The following is an 18,437-nucleotide window of genomic DNA, read 5'->3' as shown; positions in this document are numbered from 1 at the left end:
GGGGGAGTTAGGAGTTGGAAAAGTTGTGAGGAGCCAGTAGTTGTGAATAGCGTCGAGTCGGTAGTTGTGAGGATAAATGAGGAATCGGTAGTTTGGAGGAGTCGGGAGTTGTGAGGAGTCGGTAGTTGTGAAGAGTTGGTAGTCGTGAGGAGTGGGTAGTTGTGAGTTGTGATAAGTTGGTAATTGTGAGTAGTGTAGAATCGGTAGCTGTGAGAAGTCGGCAGTTGTGAGTAGTCAGTAGTTGTTGAGAAATTAGGGCATGAGAGACCTTCACCCATGGCTGATCCATGAACCCGATGCAGAGGACGTACACACTCAGCAGGGAGTGTTGGATCCTAACACGCACACTCTACTTTAGTTCACACAGGGGGACGAGCTTACTAACACGTAGTTAGGTCAAAACATTGAGGCAGTTGTTTATCTTCGCTGTACAGCCAGTGGTGAGAATTCGACATTCCAATGGCGACATTCCTATGGCGGGGGTGAGTAAATTGGACTTTACCGAAAGAACCAAGAATATGAATCCCTGCAGTCATGAAAGCTTTAAATACAAATTTGGACAACCGCTGTTGATTTTCCTTCGGAGGTATGATAGGCTGATTCAATTCTCATCCCCAACCAGGTCTGCAACTCGCAACCTTTCCAATCGTGAGCCCCTTGTTTTTCCGCAAGTACTACTTCAGCAGTTTACTTGCTGTAGTTGTCTCACCTGATGACGATTGCTTGTGTTGCGATCGAAACGTCGTGATATATTATTTTTTCTACCTCGGTGACTTTACCGAAAGAACCAAAGAGTAAGGTATGTGTAAAGATGTAACTGTCGACCATTGTAATGATTTAACTCCGTTCAATACAATCCATATTCACATTTCATTTAACGATTTTATCAGTTTTGGTGCAACTCTGGTGATAATATCACCTTGAATATACCCAGTCTCAGGAAGCTAAGCAGAGTTGAACCTGGATACTACTCTGGATAGGTGACCATGCATTGTACAAACAAGCTGGCATGGAGCTTGCGGGCCCCATACAGGATGCTCAACCATGCAGAGCAATCTATTGTTGTGGTGTACTGTGTTCCCACGTCTATTTCTCCCCTCTTAATCGTTTCATCTGAGTCAGTATACTACTCTGGAGGCATATAACGAGTCTATGAAATTCCACAATTCCAACATCGTGAGTTTGATTCAGTTATCCATGTTGTGAAAAACATCAACGCGTTCGTGAATAACACGATGGCCTTATTTGTACAACTTGATCGGGTGCGTCTTATAATCTGGCAGGTGTGTGTGTGATCGGAATTCCATGCCTTTACTCGCTGCGTCTGATAAGCCATGAGATGCGTGCATGGCCATATTTGAATTACTTTATTGAGTGCGTCTTATAATCGGGTGGGTGCGTTTGTGACAATATGTGTAACTTTACCGAGTGTGTGTCTTACAGTTCGGTAGTTGTGTGCACAGGGCATCAAAATTGTACAGCTTTATTGGGAGCGTCTTATAATCCGTTGATTTGAAGCTTTCGTGACTGCAGGAATCCATACTCTTTGGTTCTTTCGGTAAAGTCACGTAGGTGTAGTGGGTTCCAGGACACGGAGACGGCAGAATAGAAGCAGCACTATTTATTTAAACCTTAACAAGGGTTACACTAGAAGGGGTAGCGGCCCCTCCACCCGTATAACTCAGGAACACACCCCAGGCTCTCTAGCCTAAGCTCTAGGCTCCCAGTTCCTCCTGGTAGGGCTCTAAGGGAGGCTATCAGATCCGGCCCTGGTTAGGCACAGATCTCGGCACCCCGCCGACCAGACCGGCCCTTAGAAGGACTCTGACTCTGGGGCTCTGGGGCCGCACCACTGACTTGCTGTGCCGGCCCTGAAAAGGGCAGCGGTCACAGGAGTTCCAGGGTCTCACCTAGCTGGCCTTCTTTCTTCACTGGTTGCTTCAGCCTCGGGCCCCACACTCTGCCCCGAGCTCCCTGGCTCCCCGCACTTTATACCCACTGGAGCCTTAGCGGACGTTGTTGTAGCCACCAAGGTGTGGGTGAACCACACCTTCCCGTGCCATGTGTTTATTCCCCATAGCACCCCTACATAGGTATAAAATAAATCAGGGCGTTTTGGGCGCAACACAAGCGTCCGTCATAAGGTGAGAAAGCATGATCTGCTGCTGAGGCAGACTGTTTTAAAAAGGTTTGAAATGGGTGTAGCCCAAGGGTAATAAAGAAGTGGGTGGGGCTAGTGATGTGAAATTAGCATGTAAATGGAAGATCGGAGAGCGGCCTCCTCAACGAGGGCACGGAAGTGGCTATGTTAATGTGAAAGATTAGCATGTTAATGTAAGATCGAAGAGTGGCCTCCACGAGGCAAGAGCGTCAACGAAAGAGAACCACCGCAACAGTGGCCATGCCAGTAATATACACAGCTCATAACACAGTAAGAACCAACTATACATCGAGGCTGAGGGAGCAGAAGTGACCATGTTAATGAGACCCCAGCCAGTTAATGCAAAAGCATCCCACAGGGCAATGCAACTCAGAGAGTCGGAGATAACAGCCAAATGGCAGGAAGGATGGAAGCATCACAGCGAGTTATGACTTTACCTGGTTAATAACACATCAGCTGTACTAACTCAGCTCACTTGGTTTCTCTAATTAAGGACATCTCACTGTCTCCAGATGATTTGCTTGTCAGTTTCGATGTAGTCTCTCTGTTCACCAATGTACCTGTACCTGACACCATTGCAATCATTGAAGACTTGGTCCAACAAGGACTGAATCCAGATGTACCAACTTTGGTAAGGCACTGCCTTACAAACACATACTTCACCTGGAATGGTACATTCTACAAACAAAATGAGGGTATGCCAATGGAACCTCCCTTATCGCCAGTGGTAGCGGATGTTTTCATGGAGAAATTTGAGACAGATACCATCCAGACATCCACCCTACGTCCTTCCTTGTGCGATACGTAGATGACACGTTCGTCATCTGGCCACATGACCTGCTAGCACTGAACCAATTTCTCAACCACATCAATTCCATACACCCGTCTATCAAATTCACCATGGAAGTGGAAAAGGATGGCAAGCTACCATTCCTGGATGTTTTGATCGAGAAGATACCTGATGGCTCGTCGGGACATTCGGTCTACAGGAAAGCCACCCACACGGATGCCTATCTAAAGCCTGACTCCCACTACCATCAAGCCGAGAAGAATTCGCTCATCAAAACACTACACCATAGGGCCCGTTGCATCTCCAACAGGCACCACCTAGCCAGTGAGTTGAAGCATGTACACCAAGCCCTCAGGATGAACGGATACTCGGACCGTACAATCCGCAAAGCTGTCTCCCCAGCCATGGGGAGACAACCTTCTGAGGATTCAACCAAAACCATCACTTTACCATACATAGCAGGGGTTACCAAAAATATTTCCTAAATCTTAAACAAACACAAGATCCGGGTTAATTTCAACACAGTACACAAAATCCGTGATTTAATCCCATCTGTAAAGGATGTGATTCCTGACATGCAATACCCTGGTGTCGACAAACTGAGTTGTGGTTGCGGCAGCAGTTACATTGGGGAAACGAAACGACATGTCTCGGACCAGGTTCGTGAACACAAGGCAGATCTGAAACATGGGAGGACCAATACCTCTGCCGTTGCTGATCATTGTTTTGAGGCTGTGGGTTCACACGAAATCGATTTTTCCAAGATGGAGGTACTCTGCAAACCTATCGGCTACCTTCAGAGATGTATTCATGAAGCCATCCAGATATATAAACACAGACACAACTTCAACCGAGAAGATGGGTACAAACTGAGCAATCATTGGAAGGACGTTATTAACCAGGTAAAGTCTTAACTGACTGTTTTTGTTTCCATCCTACCTGCCTATGTCAGCTGTTATTTCCGACTCTGTGTGTGTGTGTCTCTCTCTCTATGCCTCTCTCTTAGATCTCTCATGCTCACGTCCTTTGCATTGCACTCTCATGCCTTTGGATTGCACTCTCATGCTCACATGTCCTTTGGATTGCACTATTATGCTCACATGTCCTTTGGATTACACGCTCATGCTCACATGCCCTATAGTCCATCTCTCACAATTGCAGGACGTTATTAACCAGATAAAGTCATAACTCGCAGTGATGCTTCCATCCTTCCTGCCGTTTGGCTGTTATCTCTGACTCTCTGAGTTGCATTGCCCTGTGGGATGCCTTTGCATTAACGGGCTGGGTCTCATTAACATGGCCACTTCTGCTCCCTTTGCCTCGATGTATCGTTGGTTCTTACTGTGTTATGGGCTGTGTGTCTCACTGGCATGGCCACTGTTGCGGTGGTTCTCTTGCATTGACGCTCTTGCCTATTGAAGGCCACTCTCCGATCTTACATTTACATGCTAATTTCTCACGTTAACATCACTAGCCCCGCCCACTTCTTTATGACCCTTGGGCTACACCCATTTCAAACCTTTTTAAAACAGTCTGCCTCAGCAACAGATCATGATTTCTTACCTGATGACGGACGCTTGTGTTGCGCCCGAAACGTCATGATTTATTTTGTGACTTTACCGAAGAAACCAAAGAGCATGTTTGTACAGTATAACTTTATTCGATGTGTCTTAAAAACAGGCACGTGTACATTTTGACTTAAAACTTTCGTGATTGCAGGAATTCATATTATTTTGTTCTTTCGGTAAAGACACATGGATAGAAAAATAATAATGTATTTCTATTTCATTTTTGTCACTGAAAGAACCCGAATAAGTCAACATTATAGACTGCCATTACGCTCACTCAGGTTCAGTTTTATAACCATTGCTACAGTCTACATTATAGACTGCCAATAGGCTCACCAGCATAAAAAAACAGGCTGCAGTCTACCAGGCTACAGTCTACATAAAAGACTGTCAGTACGCTCACTTTGATTATTTTAATTATATTTTGTATTCTATCTACGTGACTTTATTGGGTGTGGTTTATAATCGGATAGGTTCGTGTGACTCTTTGGAGGAGGCTCGTGAAGTACGCTGCTGGGCAGTTGGGGGCAGTCACCCTCCATCAACAACTGAGGGCAGGGGAGCGACGCTCATAACAGCGAGCGGAGCGCCGGACGGATACAATTCAGCGAGTTGGCACAGCTGGTGCATCTCCCGGTCATTTCAGTCAACCAGCCGATGGCACCTGCTGGGTCTGTCCCGAGACCTCCTGGTCAGCGAGCCTTCGACACTTCATGTGGCCTCAAAGTGCACCTAGCCTGGCACAGACGCCGTGGTGACGTCACCGTCACTTCGTGGCGAATGGCCGGGTATTGGTGCGACTTAAATTGTCAAACGTTATTGGGTGCGTCTTATAATCCGGTACGGGTATGGGACCCGAATTTTATAACTTTATTGAGTACGTGTTATATGGTAGGTGTGTACGTGGGTGACCAGAAATGTACAACTTTGTTGGGTGCGTCTTATAATCCGGTAGTTGTGTGTGACTGGAATCGTATACCTTTGTTGGGTGCGTCTTATAATCCGGTAGTTTTGTGTGACCGCAATGTTTTCAACTTTATTAGCTGCGGTTTGTGGGAGAGAGACCCACAATTGTATAACTTTATTGGCACCGCGCACAACTTTCGCCCTATGTAGCAACTCACGTTCTGGTGCATACGGGTTTACCCTGTGGGTAGAATCCTCGATTACCACGCTCAACAGACGGATGCGCGAGTTTTCGATTGATCAATCGTTGAGGGGGGGGGGTAATTGATTTAATCGATTGCATGGAGGTCGGTCGGCGATGCCGAGCCGCCTCATTCATGGGCCGGGGCCTCCGCGACCTGGGCCTCGGTGCGGCCTGAGCGGGGGGAGAAGCCTGAAGTAGGCCGAAGTAGCGCGATATCGTTACCACTGTCTTGGGGGGCGTCATTGTTATTATCACTGCTGCTACAACACCAGTGGCTTCGTTATTATAGTTGCGTTGATGCTATGAGTCATGTTGGGTCTCCTGTCGTCGCGGCGCAACGGAGCGGACGAGCCGCCCAGGCTGCGCGTCGCCGAGTCCACGCGAAGGTGCGGCACGGGCGTGTGGGGGGGGGCTCTGTTTTCTTGCTTGCGGCAGCAAGGCATCAGCAGTGTGTCCAGCAGATAGATGTCAATCGTTAAGGCTCTGCTAGACATGATGAGAGGTTATTCGGTAGAGAGGTCGGTGTAATTTTTGCTTTTCGTTGAAAGTGCGGAGTACAGTAGTTTTGCTATAGGGTCCATTGGGGTTTCATGGGCCACAATTGCCCGGTGGTTTTTTACATTTTCCATTCATGGAGATGTGTACATGAACCTGTGGATGTTCTGATGCGGTTGATGGCCACGCCAGTGACTTCGAGGATTGGTGGCCTTTCCTTAAGACAGATGCGAATGCGTAAGATTTAGTGATTGTTTTGCGCGTGATTGAGAATGCCGTGGTCATTGCGAGATTGTGGGGTGATTGCGCAAGAGTAAGGAGGTACGAGTGAATGCTGGTGCTGCTGTGTGAGATTATTGGAGTGTGAGAATCCGAAAGTGTTGAGAATCCGTGAGATAAGTCAGTACCTCAGCCGTGATAGGGTGAGACTTGCCGAGTGCGTGAGGAGGGGAGATCAGTGACAGAAGGGAGAAGGGGAGACCTTGATGTCCCATTTCATGCGGGGGGGGCGGTCGGATGGCGTCTCGTGACACGATGGAGAGAGCGGCTCTTACCCCTATCGGGAGATCAATGGTCCAGGATGAGATCTATTAATCTAGTGGAAGGGGGGTCCTTATGACCCACAGTGTTGGGCTCTTAATGTCAAAAGAGTGAGGCTCCCTGTCACAAGACCTCAAGGTGGGGTGCTGCCTGATGACCCAATCGAGGTGACTGCTGCACAATATAGTAGAGGGGGGCTCAACGCAATAGAGAGTTGGACCCTTTATACCACAGAGGGGGCACTTCATGACCACGTAATTTTAAGGGGCCTTATCCTCAGCGGACGTGTACAGTAGATTCGATTGTCCACGTGAGGTTTATCTAATTTGTGGAGTAACTACGCACCTGAAATTTTGATATCAATTAATAACTCAAGGATGTTCCCTTAAGCCCAAATAAATAACATTAAAAATATTCTTGGAAATGCTTATTTCAAGTAAAATATTTAAATCAAACAAATATTTGCTCCGGTTATTCCGAAATTCACGTGATCGCCTCTACAGTACAGTCGTTATACATCTTTACAACAGCGGGCAGAGTTTGATGTTGATTGCCGTGGCTCTGCTATCCACTTAGTGGGCGGACTCTTCTGGGCGGGAGCAGCAAAGTAATCACTGCACGCGCATCATTGATCGTTAGTTTTTGTCATAGAGATCAGCAGAAAGTGTATATTTTTGCATTATCCGCGATTTTGAATTATCCACGTCTGTCCTCCCCGTCATTAGCATGGATAATCGAGAGTATACTATAGTTTGTTTTCCTATGTGGATGTGAAAGCTGGACAGTTACAAAGCCCCGAAGCAAACTAGAAGCAGCAGAAATGTGTTATTTTAGAAGGCTGTAAAAAACCCATCTGGAATAGACAACATGAGAAATACATGTATTTAAGATAGAAAGAGAATAAGAATAAATAATGAGAGAACGGCAGACTAAATATGTTTTGATTGGGGAAATGATGGTGAATTAAGTACATAAGCAATTGGATATAAATGGGAGTATCTTCAGTAAATATCACGGAAAGAGCTAAATGGAAGGCCATGATTGCAGACATCTTTGAGAAGAACATGGCAAATGAGAATGAGAGAGATCCTCAGCATAATCCATGCAAGGGTTGTACTGCTTGAGATTTCTCCCATGAGTGCCAGGTTCCTTTTGTGTGTGCATGATGGCGAGCAGTAGTGTAGCGGTTCACACGCTGCAATACGAACCCGGCAACACGATTTCGATTCCCGCTAACGGCCAACACCAGTGACGATTATCTGAACCGGTCCTGGGCCTCTCTGAGATTAACTCAGTCTTAAATGAGTACCTGTGTGATGTGTAAACATCACCACTGGGGATCTAAAGGCCACCGTGCGTGGTGCTGGCTACCCACCTCCTCGTGTGCCGTGTCGGCCTTCATAGGTGCTCACTAACAGCACTTGCCCCAACAGTCTGTTTAGGCTATACAGGGGATCTTTGTCTTTGCATGATTGTGAGCTGTGCAGGGTGTTCAACCTGGAGCTGAGCAGTGAGCGGGACGTGGAGTGCGTGCACAGCAGTGGCGTCAATGTCCTCGACATCGACCAAGCAGAAAATAAGTAGTGCGTGGCCACACCAGCAGCATGTAAATTGTCGCCTAACATGCGTGTTCTTTTGTATAATAATAAGTCCATCTTGTAACACGCCAATCAGTATTACACACACTCTTAAAGACAGAAAACTAGTCGGAGGCATGAGGAACCACAGACAAGCAGGAAGGCAGCCGCGCAGTGAGCCAGCGCCAATAATTGCCCAAGCTCTGTAGTCGTATATAGTAACGTGTCAAGTGTGGGTTTGCTGTACTGCCTTTAGAGTATTTATCATTTTTGACCAGGTCGCTTCTGAAAAATTGCTATATAGCTCAGTGGGCTTTACCTGGTAAAATAAAAACATTGCTGAGTTTTTAGTTTGGCAAGCCACAGTATGGCACCTCGACGCCCACGGGAAGTGAGTCTCGCATCATCTGCGATCCACCAACCCTTTTCTCCAAAATGCTGTATAACAGGCATAGCGTCAGCACTTCCCCAACTATAAAGGAGTTGATCAGCAATTTTTTTATTTTCACATTGAGGTTTGGTGGTTGAGCTAGCGGACGGTGTAGCCTGGTAGTAGCCTGTTCGATGGCTAGCGATGGCTAACCATCGAGCCATGGTTAGCCATCGAACAAAGGCGGTCACTGCATCGCGTACTTTCGGATGCGCTTCTGCGGCCGTTTGGAACACTTCCGTCCGAGATTAGGAAGCCATTGGAGCTATGCACATTTAAATCAAGGTTGAAAACCCATTTCTTTAGAGCTGCTTTTTGTGTTTAGTTGTCCTTCCACTGCACCTCCAATTATCATGGTTGGCAACGTACGGTGCGAAAGAAGTTCAACATACATGCATATAAATTTTGATTTAAAGCTTTCGTGACTGCAGTAATTCATATTCTTAGTTCTTTCGGTAAAGTAACTTTGAAGGGAAACAATAAAATAAAATATAAAAAACAATAAAAATTCCCACGACGTTTCGAGCATAACACAAACGGTCGTCTTCAGGTGTGTCGGTTTGCATAAATTTATTTATTTTTAAACGGTGTATTTATTTATTTATAAAAAAAAACGTTATCGCCACGCGCAGCGATTTGCAGTTTATTTAGGACTAGTCCATCTATGTTCTGAAAAGAGGAGGGGGGAGACGAAATTTGTTTTAATGTATGCTGTCTGAAAGCCACTGTAAGCGTGAACAATCAATTAAGACCTGAAATGGTTTACCAAATCTTTCCAATGATTGCTAAGCCAGAATCCATCTTCTCGGTTGAAATTGTCTCTGTGCTTGTATATGTGGATAGCCTCATGAACGAATCTCTCATGGTAGCCAGATGGCTTACAAAGAACCTCTGTCTTGGAAAAGTCAATGTCATGTGAGCCTACTGAATTATAACAATGATCTGCCACGGCCGAGGTGTTGGTCCTACCGCGTTTAAGGTCTGCTTTGTGTTCACGAATGCGGTCCGAGACATGGCGTTTGGTTTCTCCAATGTAACTACTACCAGAGGCAACTTAGTTTGTAGACACCAGGGTATTGTATGTCCGGAATCACATATTTTACAGACGGAACCAGATCACGGATTTTATGTAATGTGTTGAAACGGACCTGGATCTTGTGTTTATTCAAGATTTTGGAGATCTTTTTTGTGATCCCCGCAATGTAGGGTAAAGTGATGGTTTTGAAAGGCTCCTCAAGAGGGTCCTTCTTCATGGTTTGAGTGATAGCTTTGCGGATTGTATAGTCGGAGTAACGATTAGCCTTAAGAGCTTGGTGTACGTGCTTGAGTTCACTGCCTATGTGTTCCTGGTCGGATATGCATTGGGCTCTATGATACAGAGTCTTGATGAGAGAATTCTTCTGTGATGGATGGTGGTGGGAATCCGGTTTCAGATAAGCATGCGTATGGGTAGCTTTCCTGTAGACAGAGTGGCTCATTGAACCATCAGGTCTCTTTTTAATTAGGACATCCAAAAAAGGTAGCTTGCCATCTATTTCTACTTCCATGGTAAATCTGATGGCTGGGTGTATGGAATTGATGTGGTCGAAGAATTGGTCTAGAGCAGGCCGGCCATGTGGCCAGATGACAAAAGTGTCATCCACGTACCTCTTCCATAAGGTTGGGCGCAGAGTGGCAGTCTGGATGGCGTCAGTCTCAAATTTCTCCATGAAAATGTTAGCTATAACCGGAGATGGGGGGAGCCCATTGGGGTGCCCTCAGTTTGTTTGTAGAAAGTTCCATTCCAAGTGAAGTATGTATTGGTTAAACAGTGTCTCACCAGGGGGGGTACCTCAGTGTTTAGTCCTTGATGAACCATGTGATTCCGGACATACAATACCCTGGTGTCTACAAACTAAGTTGCCTCTGTGGTAGAAGTTACATTGGAGAAACCAAACGCCATGTCTCGGACCGCATTCGTGAACACAAAGCAGACCTTAAACACGGTAGGACCAACACCTCGGCCGTGGCAGATCATTGTTATAATTCAGTAGGCTCACATGACATTGACTTTTCCAAGACAGAGGTTCTTTGTAAGCCATCTGGCTACCATGAGAGATTCGTTCATGAGGCTATCCACATATACAAGCACAGAGACAATTTCAACCGAGAAGATGGATTCTGGCTTAGCAATCATTGGAAAGATTTGATAAACCATTTCAGGTCTTAACTGATTGTTCACGCTTACAGTGGCTTTCAGACAGCATACATTAAAAAAAAATTCGTCTCCCCCTTCCTCTTTTCAGAACATAGATGGACTAGTCCTAAATAAACTGCCAAATCGCTGCGTGTGGCGCTAACGTTTTTTTAATAAATAAATAAATACACCGTTTAAAAATAAATAAATTTATGCAAACCGACACACCTGAAGACGACCGTTTGTGTTATGGTCGAAACGTCTTGAGAATTTTTATTGTTTTATATATATTTTATTATTTTATTGTTTCCCTTCAACGTGACTTTACCGAAAGAACTAAGAATATACATGCATATATGCAATGCTTTCCAGAGAATAATGAAAGCCGGTGGTAGTACCTGCGTGTTGCTGTCTTTGTGAATGAAGTGGCTGTGGATTAATTTTTGTGCACAACAGTATGCTCTCTGGAGGAGCTGATGGAGTGATTGCCATCTACAACCTGGAGAATGTCTCCCAGAAACCTCAATACACATGCAAGGCCATCTGCACAGTGGGCAGGTGACTAAATTATGTTATTGTATTTCCTAGTAGGCATCTTACCGTTCTTTGCAAGTTGCATAAATTGTGTATAATTGTTAGTATTTTTAATCATTTTTAATTGGTAAAAAGATTCATAATTATCTATTCGTCAGGTGGTAGGATAGTCGTTGGCTGCACTACACGTTGCTGATATCATCTCCCTGTTCATGAAGGCGTCCCTGTTCTCCTCTGCCTGAGTGATAATTTCCTTCAATAATGTTCTGCATGTAAGTCCTATTCCTTCCACGGTTGGCTACGTACGGTGCGAAAGAAGTTGTACATGCATACAGTGAGGGAAAAAAAGCATTTGATCCCCGGCTGATTTTGTACATTTGCCCACTGACAAAGAAATTATCAGTCTATAATTTTAATGGTAGGTTTATTTGAACAGTGAGAGACAGAATAACAACAACAAAAATACCGAAAAACGCATGTCAAAAATGTTATAAATTGATTTGCATTTTAATGAGGGAAATAAGTATTTGACCCCTCTGCAAAACATGACTTAATACTTGGTGGCAAAACCCTTGTTGGCAATCACAGAGGTCAGACGTTTCTTGTAGTTGGCCACCAGGTTTGCACAAATCTCAGGAGGGATTTTGTCCCACTCCTCATTGCAGATCTTCTCCAAGTCATTAAGGTTTCGAGGCTGACGTTTGGCAACTCGAACCTTCAGCTCCCTCCACAGATTTTCTATGGGATTAAGGTCTGGAGACTGGCTAGGCCACTCCAGGACCTTAATGTGCTTCTTCTTGAGCCACTCCTTTGTTGCCTTGGCCATGTGTTTTGGGTCATTGTCCTGCTAGAATACCCATCCACGACCCATTTTCAATGCCCTGGCTGAGGGAAGGAGGTTCTCACCCAAGATTTGATGGTACATGGCCCCGTCCATCGTCCCTTTGATACGGTGAAGTTGTCCTGTCCCCTTAGCAGAAAAACACCCCCATGTTTGATGGTGGGGATGGTGTTCTTGGGGTCATAGGCAGCATTCCTCCTCCTCCAAACACGGCGAGTTGAGTTGATGCCAAAGAGCTCCATTTTGGTCTCATCTGACCACAACACTTTCACCCAGTTGTCCTCTGAATCATTCAGATGCTCATTGGCAAACGTCAGACGGGCACGTATATGTGCTTTCTTGAGCAGGGGGACCTTGCGGGCGCTGCAGAATTTCAGTCCTTCACGGCGTAGTCTGTTACCAATTGTTTTCTTGGTGACTATGGTCCCAGCTGCCTTGAGATCATTGACAAGATCCTCCTGTGTAGTTCTGGGCTGATTCCTCACCGTTCTCATGATCATTGCAACTCCACGAGGTGAGATCTTGCATGGAGCCCCAGGCCGAGGGAGATTGACAGTTCTTTTGTGTTTCTTCCATTTGCGAATAATCACACCAATTGTTGTCACCTTCTCACCAAGCTGCTTGGCAATGGTCTTGTAGCCCATTCCAGCCTTGTGTAGGTCTACAATCTTGTCCCTGACATCCTTGGAGAGCTCTTTGGTCTTGGCCATGATGGAGAGTTTGGAATCTGATTGATTGATTGCTTCTGTGGACAGGTGTCTTTTATACAGGTAACAAGCTGAGATTAGGAGCACTCCCTTTAAGAGTGTGCTCCTAATCTCAGCCCGTTACCTGTATAAAATACACCTGGGAGCTAGAAATCTTTCTGATTGAGGGGATCAATTACTTATTTCCCTAATTAAAATGCAAATCAATTTATAACATTTTTGACATGCGTTTTTCTGGATGTTCTTGTTATTCTGTCTCTCACTGTTCAAATAAACCTACCATTAAAATAATAGACTGAGCATTTCTTTGTCATTGGGCAAACGTACAAAATCAGCAGGGGATCAAATACTTTTTTCCCTCACTGTACATGCATACATTCCCCCTCTCTATAACTCCCTACTTGGCCTTAGAACTATGAATGTGCATATGCTTTTCTGTGCAGCATCTTTAGATGCAGTCACAATCACATTGTATTGTTGTCAAGAGCACTTGTACCTGGTATTGCAGGTCCCATGCACATGTGCACCAGTACAGTGTGGAGACGGTGCAGTGGTACACCCACGACACAGGAATGTTTCTGTCGAGCTCCTTTGACAAGACACTCAAGGCATGGGACACCAATGCTTTGGAGGTGAGAACACATCTCACCGCCGTGAGCGCCACTGGCAAGATGTTAACTACCTTGCCTGGCATACAGGAGGTCGTGGGTTTCATCTCAACCCTGACGCCTGTATATTTGGAGTTTCCATTATGTCCCCATGGTCGCGTGACTTTGTCTCCGAGTCCTTTAGTTTTTCTCTCCACATTTAGAAACATGCGTTTAGAGTATTTGGCTGCTATAGATTTCCACGTGATAAGCCACTTCGTTGAGCTATCATTTGTGGCCAGTTTGCTTCTGAAAAAGAGCTATATAGCCAAGTGGGCTTTACCTGGTAAAATAAAAAAAATTGCTTAAATAGCAGTGTGACCCATGCAGTAGACTACTCCTGCAACTTCTCATTGGCTCTTCGCTGGAATATTGCGAAAAGAATGATGTACTTTACTCGGAATTTGTAGTACGTGTTTGATGAGATATATCGAGTGTAAAATTATACCGCTGACGTGAACAAGGATGTATTTTAATAATTTGTTTTTGTTTTGCATACTGCCGCTGGTGGGTTTCTTCATACAGCCTGCAGAAATTTACACATTTTCGGAAAAGGTTTATTGTCACCATATGTCTCCAATTGCAACGCAGCACTCCCTAATTGCAGGTAAGATTTAAATGTAGTATAACTTGGGTTTATGCCAAATAATTTGACAAGTTTTACTTTTTAAATAATATGATCCCAACCATGTTTCAATAAACCCTGATAACTAATAATTAAACAGTAAAAAAACGCTTGTATTTAAATTCTGCTCTCGTTTTGCTCCCTGATGACTCAAGTTGGAACCAGTGGCAGCAAAGTGCAGCTGTGTGACCTGAGAACGGGCTCGAGCACTCACATCCTGAACGGTGAGAGCTGTTTTTGCTGTCTTGAGAGCACCCATAATGGTTGGCTTCACCACTATAGGGCAGGGGTGAGGTTTCTTATAGCCCACGGGCCAGCCACAGCCTATGTCATTACTTGGTACGGTCCGCGGCTTCACGAGACCTACCTTTTCAAAATGGCCACCAAACAATATTTATCCATCACCGTTAGGATCTTAGCCATACGAATTGGTTACTGGAGGGCAATAATTTCGACCTGGCAACACCATGTTTCTAATGTCAATGTAAGGGCCTCTTGTAGTGACAGAAGCAACTTGGTGGTGTGCGTTAATAGTGGTTGCCTGCCAAAGGCAATGGAAAGTCCTCTTTGGCTCTCAGTAAGGAAAAGGGTTCTTAATCCCTGCTGTAACAACATGGAGTGTAGCGGAGTGGCACAGGTGCTGACTGCAGCTCTTCCTGCAGGTCACCGGAACGCGGTGCTTGCAGCTCGCTGGTCGACGCGGCACGAGTTTGTCCTGGCTACTGGAAGGTACCAGCCAAGTGAGCGCATGCCGCACCATACTGAATTAAAAATTGTTTACATTCAGCGCCCTTGCACAATGAATCCTGGAAACCCCCACGCATGTATTAGAAAATGAGAGAGAAGTAACCAGGTAGAGAAAGACTAAAGAGACAAGATAAGAGAAATAGAGGATGCGGTTTAAAATATGCGTCTTCAGCGAGGGCTTAAAAGTCTCCATCGACCGCGAGGAATTTCAGACATACAAACAAAAGCTCGTTGGTCACCCCAGATTCTAAGCCTGGAGCGGCGGTTATGCTGACTAGGGTACAAACGATAGATCTGAGAGATCTCAGTGGAGTCTGTGGCTGAATCAACTCCTGGATGATATATGATGGAGCAAGCTTATTTTAAAGCCAACAACGCGAGTAGGAGAAGCTTAAACTCAATGTGGGTTTGAAAATAATCTGCCAAGTGCATCACTTGTGTTTGATTTCAAATGCATACTCAACTAAGCATGTCTCAATTAGCTCCCTTCGCATTTTGATAATTTGTTAATTTCGTTTTATTGCATTATGGATAATAAGTTTAACACATAGGCTTTCATATTCTTGGTTCTTTCGGTAAAGTCACGTAGAAGGGAAATAAAAAAATAAAAATTATCACGACGTTTCGATTGCAACACAAGCAATCATCATCAGGTGTGAAAACCACAGCAACAAAAATTTAGAAAAAAGTGGGTTTTTTTTCTTAACGTTAGCACCACGGACAGCGACTAACGGTTGTTCAGACGGACGAGTCCATCTATGCTCGGAATAGAGGAGGGGGGAGAGAACGAGAATGGAATGCGGTCTGAAAGTCACCATAAGCGTGAACAAAATCAATCAAGACCCGAAATGGTTTATCACATCCTTCCAATGACTGCTAAGCCAGAATCCATCTTCTCGGTTGAAATTGTCTGTGTTTGTATATGTGGATAGCCTCATGTGGATAACAAGCAATCATCTACACCTGATGATGATTACTTGTGTTGCAATCGAAACGTCGTGAGAATTTAATTGTTTTTATTTATTTTTTCCCTTCTACGTGACTTTACCGAAAGAACCAAGAATATGAATCCCTGCAGTCACGAAAGCTTTAAAACGAAATTTAGGCTTTCACGTGCTGGCGGGTTTAATGACACATTTATATTTATGCGATCTAACCCAACAAAAAAAACCTCTTCTGGATTCTAGATAATCACATGCAAAAAAGTTTGCAAAGCGATTATCGGTTTTCGCACATATATAAAGCTGCAGCCCTGTGTGCGTATGCTTGTCTTTTTGAATGCCACTGGTGCCTTATTAGTCCATGAGCCCAGAGCGGATATTTCTCTTGTCGATACTACTTGGGGTCACGTAATTTTACTAGTTCCAATTTCTTTACGTGGCCAATAATAGTAAATAACCATACTCTTTGTTTTTTTTCAAGTAAAGTCACGTAGGTATGAAATAAAATAAATCACGACATTTCGGGCGCAACACAAGCGTCCATCAGGTGGGAAAGCATGGTTTGCTGCTGAGGCAGACTGTTTTAAAAGGTTTGAAATGGGAGTAGCTCAAGGGTTATAAAGAAGTGGCCGGGGCTAGTGATGTAAATGAGATAAATTAGCATGTAACTGTAAGATAGGAGAGCAGCCTCCTCGACGAGAGCACAGAAATGGCTATGTTAATGTGAGGGATTAGCATGATATTAATGTGAGAAATTAGCATGTAAAAGTAAGCTAGGAGAGCGGCCGCCTAGACGAAGTGGCTATGTTAATGTGAGATTAGCATAATGTTAGCATGTAACTGTATAAAAGGAGAAGAGCGGCCTCCTCGATGAGGGAGTGCAACCCAACGGGTGTAATCCGAAGGGCCTGTGAGTATGAGAGTGCAATCCAAAAGACATGTGAGCATGAGAGTGCAATCCAAAGGCATGAGAGTGCAATGCAACGGACATGTGAGCATGAGAGATATAAGAGAGAGGCATAGACAGATAGACACAAAGAGTCGAAGTAACAGCTGACATATGCAGGTTGGATGGAAACATCACAGTCAGTTAAGACTTTACCTGGTTAATAACGTCCTTCCAATGATTGCTCAGTTTGTACTCATGCTCTCGGTTGAAGTTGTGTCTGTGTTTATATATCTGGATGATTTCATGAACAAATCTTTGAAGGTAGCCGGTAGGTTTGCAGAGTACCTCCGTTTTGGAAAAATGTATTTCGTGTGAGCCCACAGCGTTAAAACAATGATCAGCAACGGCAGAGGTATTGGTCCTACCGTGTTTCAGATCCGCCTTGTGTTCACGGACGCGGTCCGACACATGTCGTTTCGTTTCCCCAATGTAACTGCTGCCGCAACCACAGCTCAGTTTGTAGACAACCAAAACCATCACTTTACCGTACATAGCAGGGGTTACCAAAAAGATTTCCAAAATCTTAAAACAAACACAAGATCCAGGTTCGTTTCAATACAGTACGCAAAATCCGTGATTTAATCCCATCTGGAAAAGATGTGATTCCTGACATGCAATACCCTGGTTTCTACAAACTGAGCTGTGGTTGCAGCAGGAGTTACATTGGGGAAACGAAACGACATGTGTCAGACTGCGTCCGTGAACAAAAGGCGGATCTGAAACACGGTAGGACCAATACCTCTGCCGTTGCCGATCATTGTTTTAACGCTGTGGGCTCACGAAATCCATTTTTCCAAGACGGAGGTACTCTGCAAACCTACCGGCTACCTTCAGAGATTTGTTCATGAAGCCATCCAGATATATAAATACAGACACAACTTCAACCGAGAGGATGGGTACAAACTGAGCAATCATTGGAAGGACGTTATTAACCAGGTAAAATCTTAACTGACTGTGATGTTTCCATCCAACCTGCATATGTCAGCTGTTATTTCGACTCTGTCTCTCTCTCTATGCCTCTCTCTTAGATCTCTCATGCTCACATGTCCGTTGCATTGCACTCTCATGCCTTTGGATTGCACTCTCATACTCACAGGCAATTCAGATTACACCCGTTGGGTTGCACTCCATCGTCGAGGAGGCCGCTCTTCTCCTTTTCTACAGTTACATGCTAATTTCTCACATTAACATCATGCTAATCTCTCACATTAACATAGCCACTTCTGTGTCCTTGTCGAGGAGGCCGCTCTCCTATCTTACAGTTACATGCTAATTTCTCACATTTACATCACTAGCTCCGGCCACTTTTTTATAACCCTTGAGCTACTCCCATTTAAAACCTTTTTAAACAGTCTGCCTCAGCAGCAGACCATGCTTTCCCACCTGATGATGGACGCTTGTGTTGCGCCCGAAACGTCGTGACTTATTTTATTTTATACCTACAAGACTTTACCGAAAGAACCAAGCAGTATGGATTCCTGCAGTCAAGAAAGCTTCAAATCAAGAATGATAGCCACTTGAATGGAGTGGGGGTTAGCAAGTAATTCACCCCTATATGC

At 44.8% G+C, this 18,437-nt stretch overlaps 1 protein-coding gene across 5 annotated transcripts in view; it reads left to right on the top strand.

Annotated features, from left to right (window-relative positions):
• The first annotated feature begins 5,186 nt into the window (after positions 1–5,186).
• The window catches only part of ERCC8 (ERCC excision repair 8, CSA ubiquitin ligase complex subunit), a 33,553-nt gene continuing 20,302 nt past the window's right edge, over positions 5,187–18,437 (top strand). For 2 of the 5 annotated variants that reach the window (XR_004405243.2, XM_032980095.2), the window contains exons 1-7: positions 5,579–6,055; positions 8,192–8,287; positions 11,344–11,445; positions 13,478–13,601; positions 14,142–14,223; positions 14,397–14,465; positions 14,904–14,970. Coding sequence is in view for 4 of the 5 variants with exons in the window: in XM_032980095.2 (XP_032835986.1) it covers positions 5,979–6,055; positions 8,192–8,287; positions 11,344–11,445; positions 13,478–13,601; positions 14,142–14,223; positions 14,397–14,465; positions 14,904–14,970 (617 nt within the window). In the remaining variant the exon portion in view is untranslated. Of the gene's footprint in view, positions 5,211–5,578; positions 6,056–6,427; positions 6,872–8,191; positions 8,311–11,343; positions 11,446–13,477; positions 13,602–14,141; positions 14,224–14,396; positions 14,466–14,903; positions 14,971–18,437 lie in introns of those variants that run through there. The other 3 variants (XM_032980097.2, XM_032980098.2, XM_032980096.2) reach the window with 3 other exon arrangements.

This window comes from Petromyzon marinus, chromosome 35 (assembly GCF_048934315.1).
Source record: "Petromyzon marinus isolate PM22_M1 ecotype Great Lakes invasive population chromosome 35, UKy_Petmar_22M1.pri1.0, whole genome shotgun sequence".
NCBI classification, from domain to species: Eukaryota; Metazoa; Chordata; class Hyperoartia; order Petromyzontiformes; family Petromyzontidae; genus Petromyzon; species Petromyzon marinus.
Note: the sequence above shows the minus strand (reverse complement) of the source record. Positions and strands in the feature narration are given on the sequence as shown.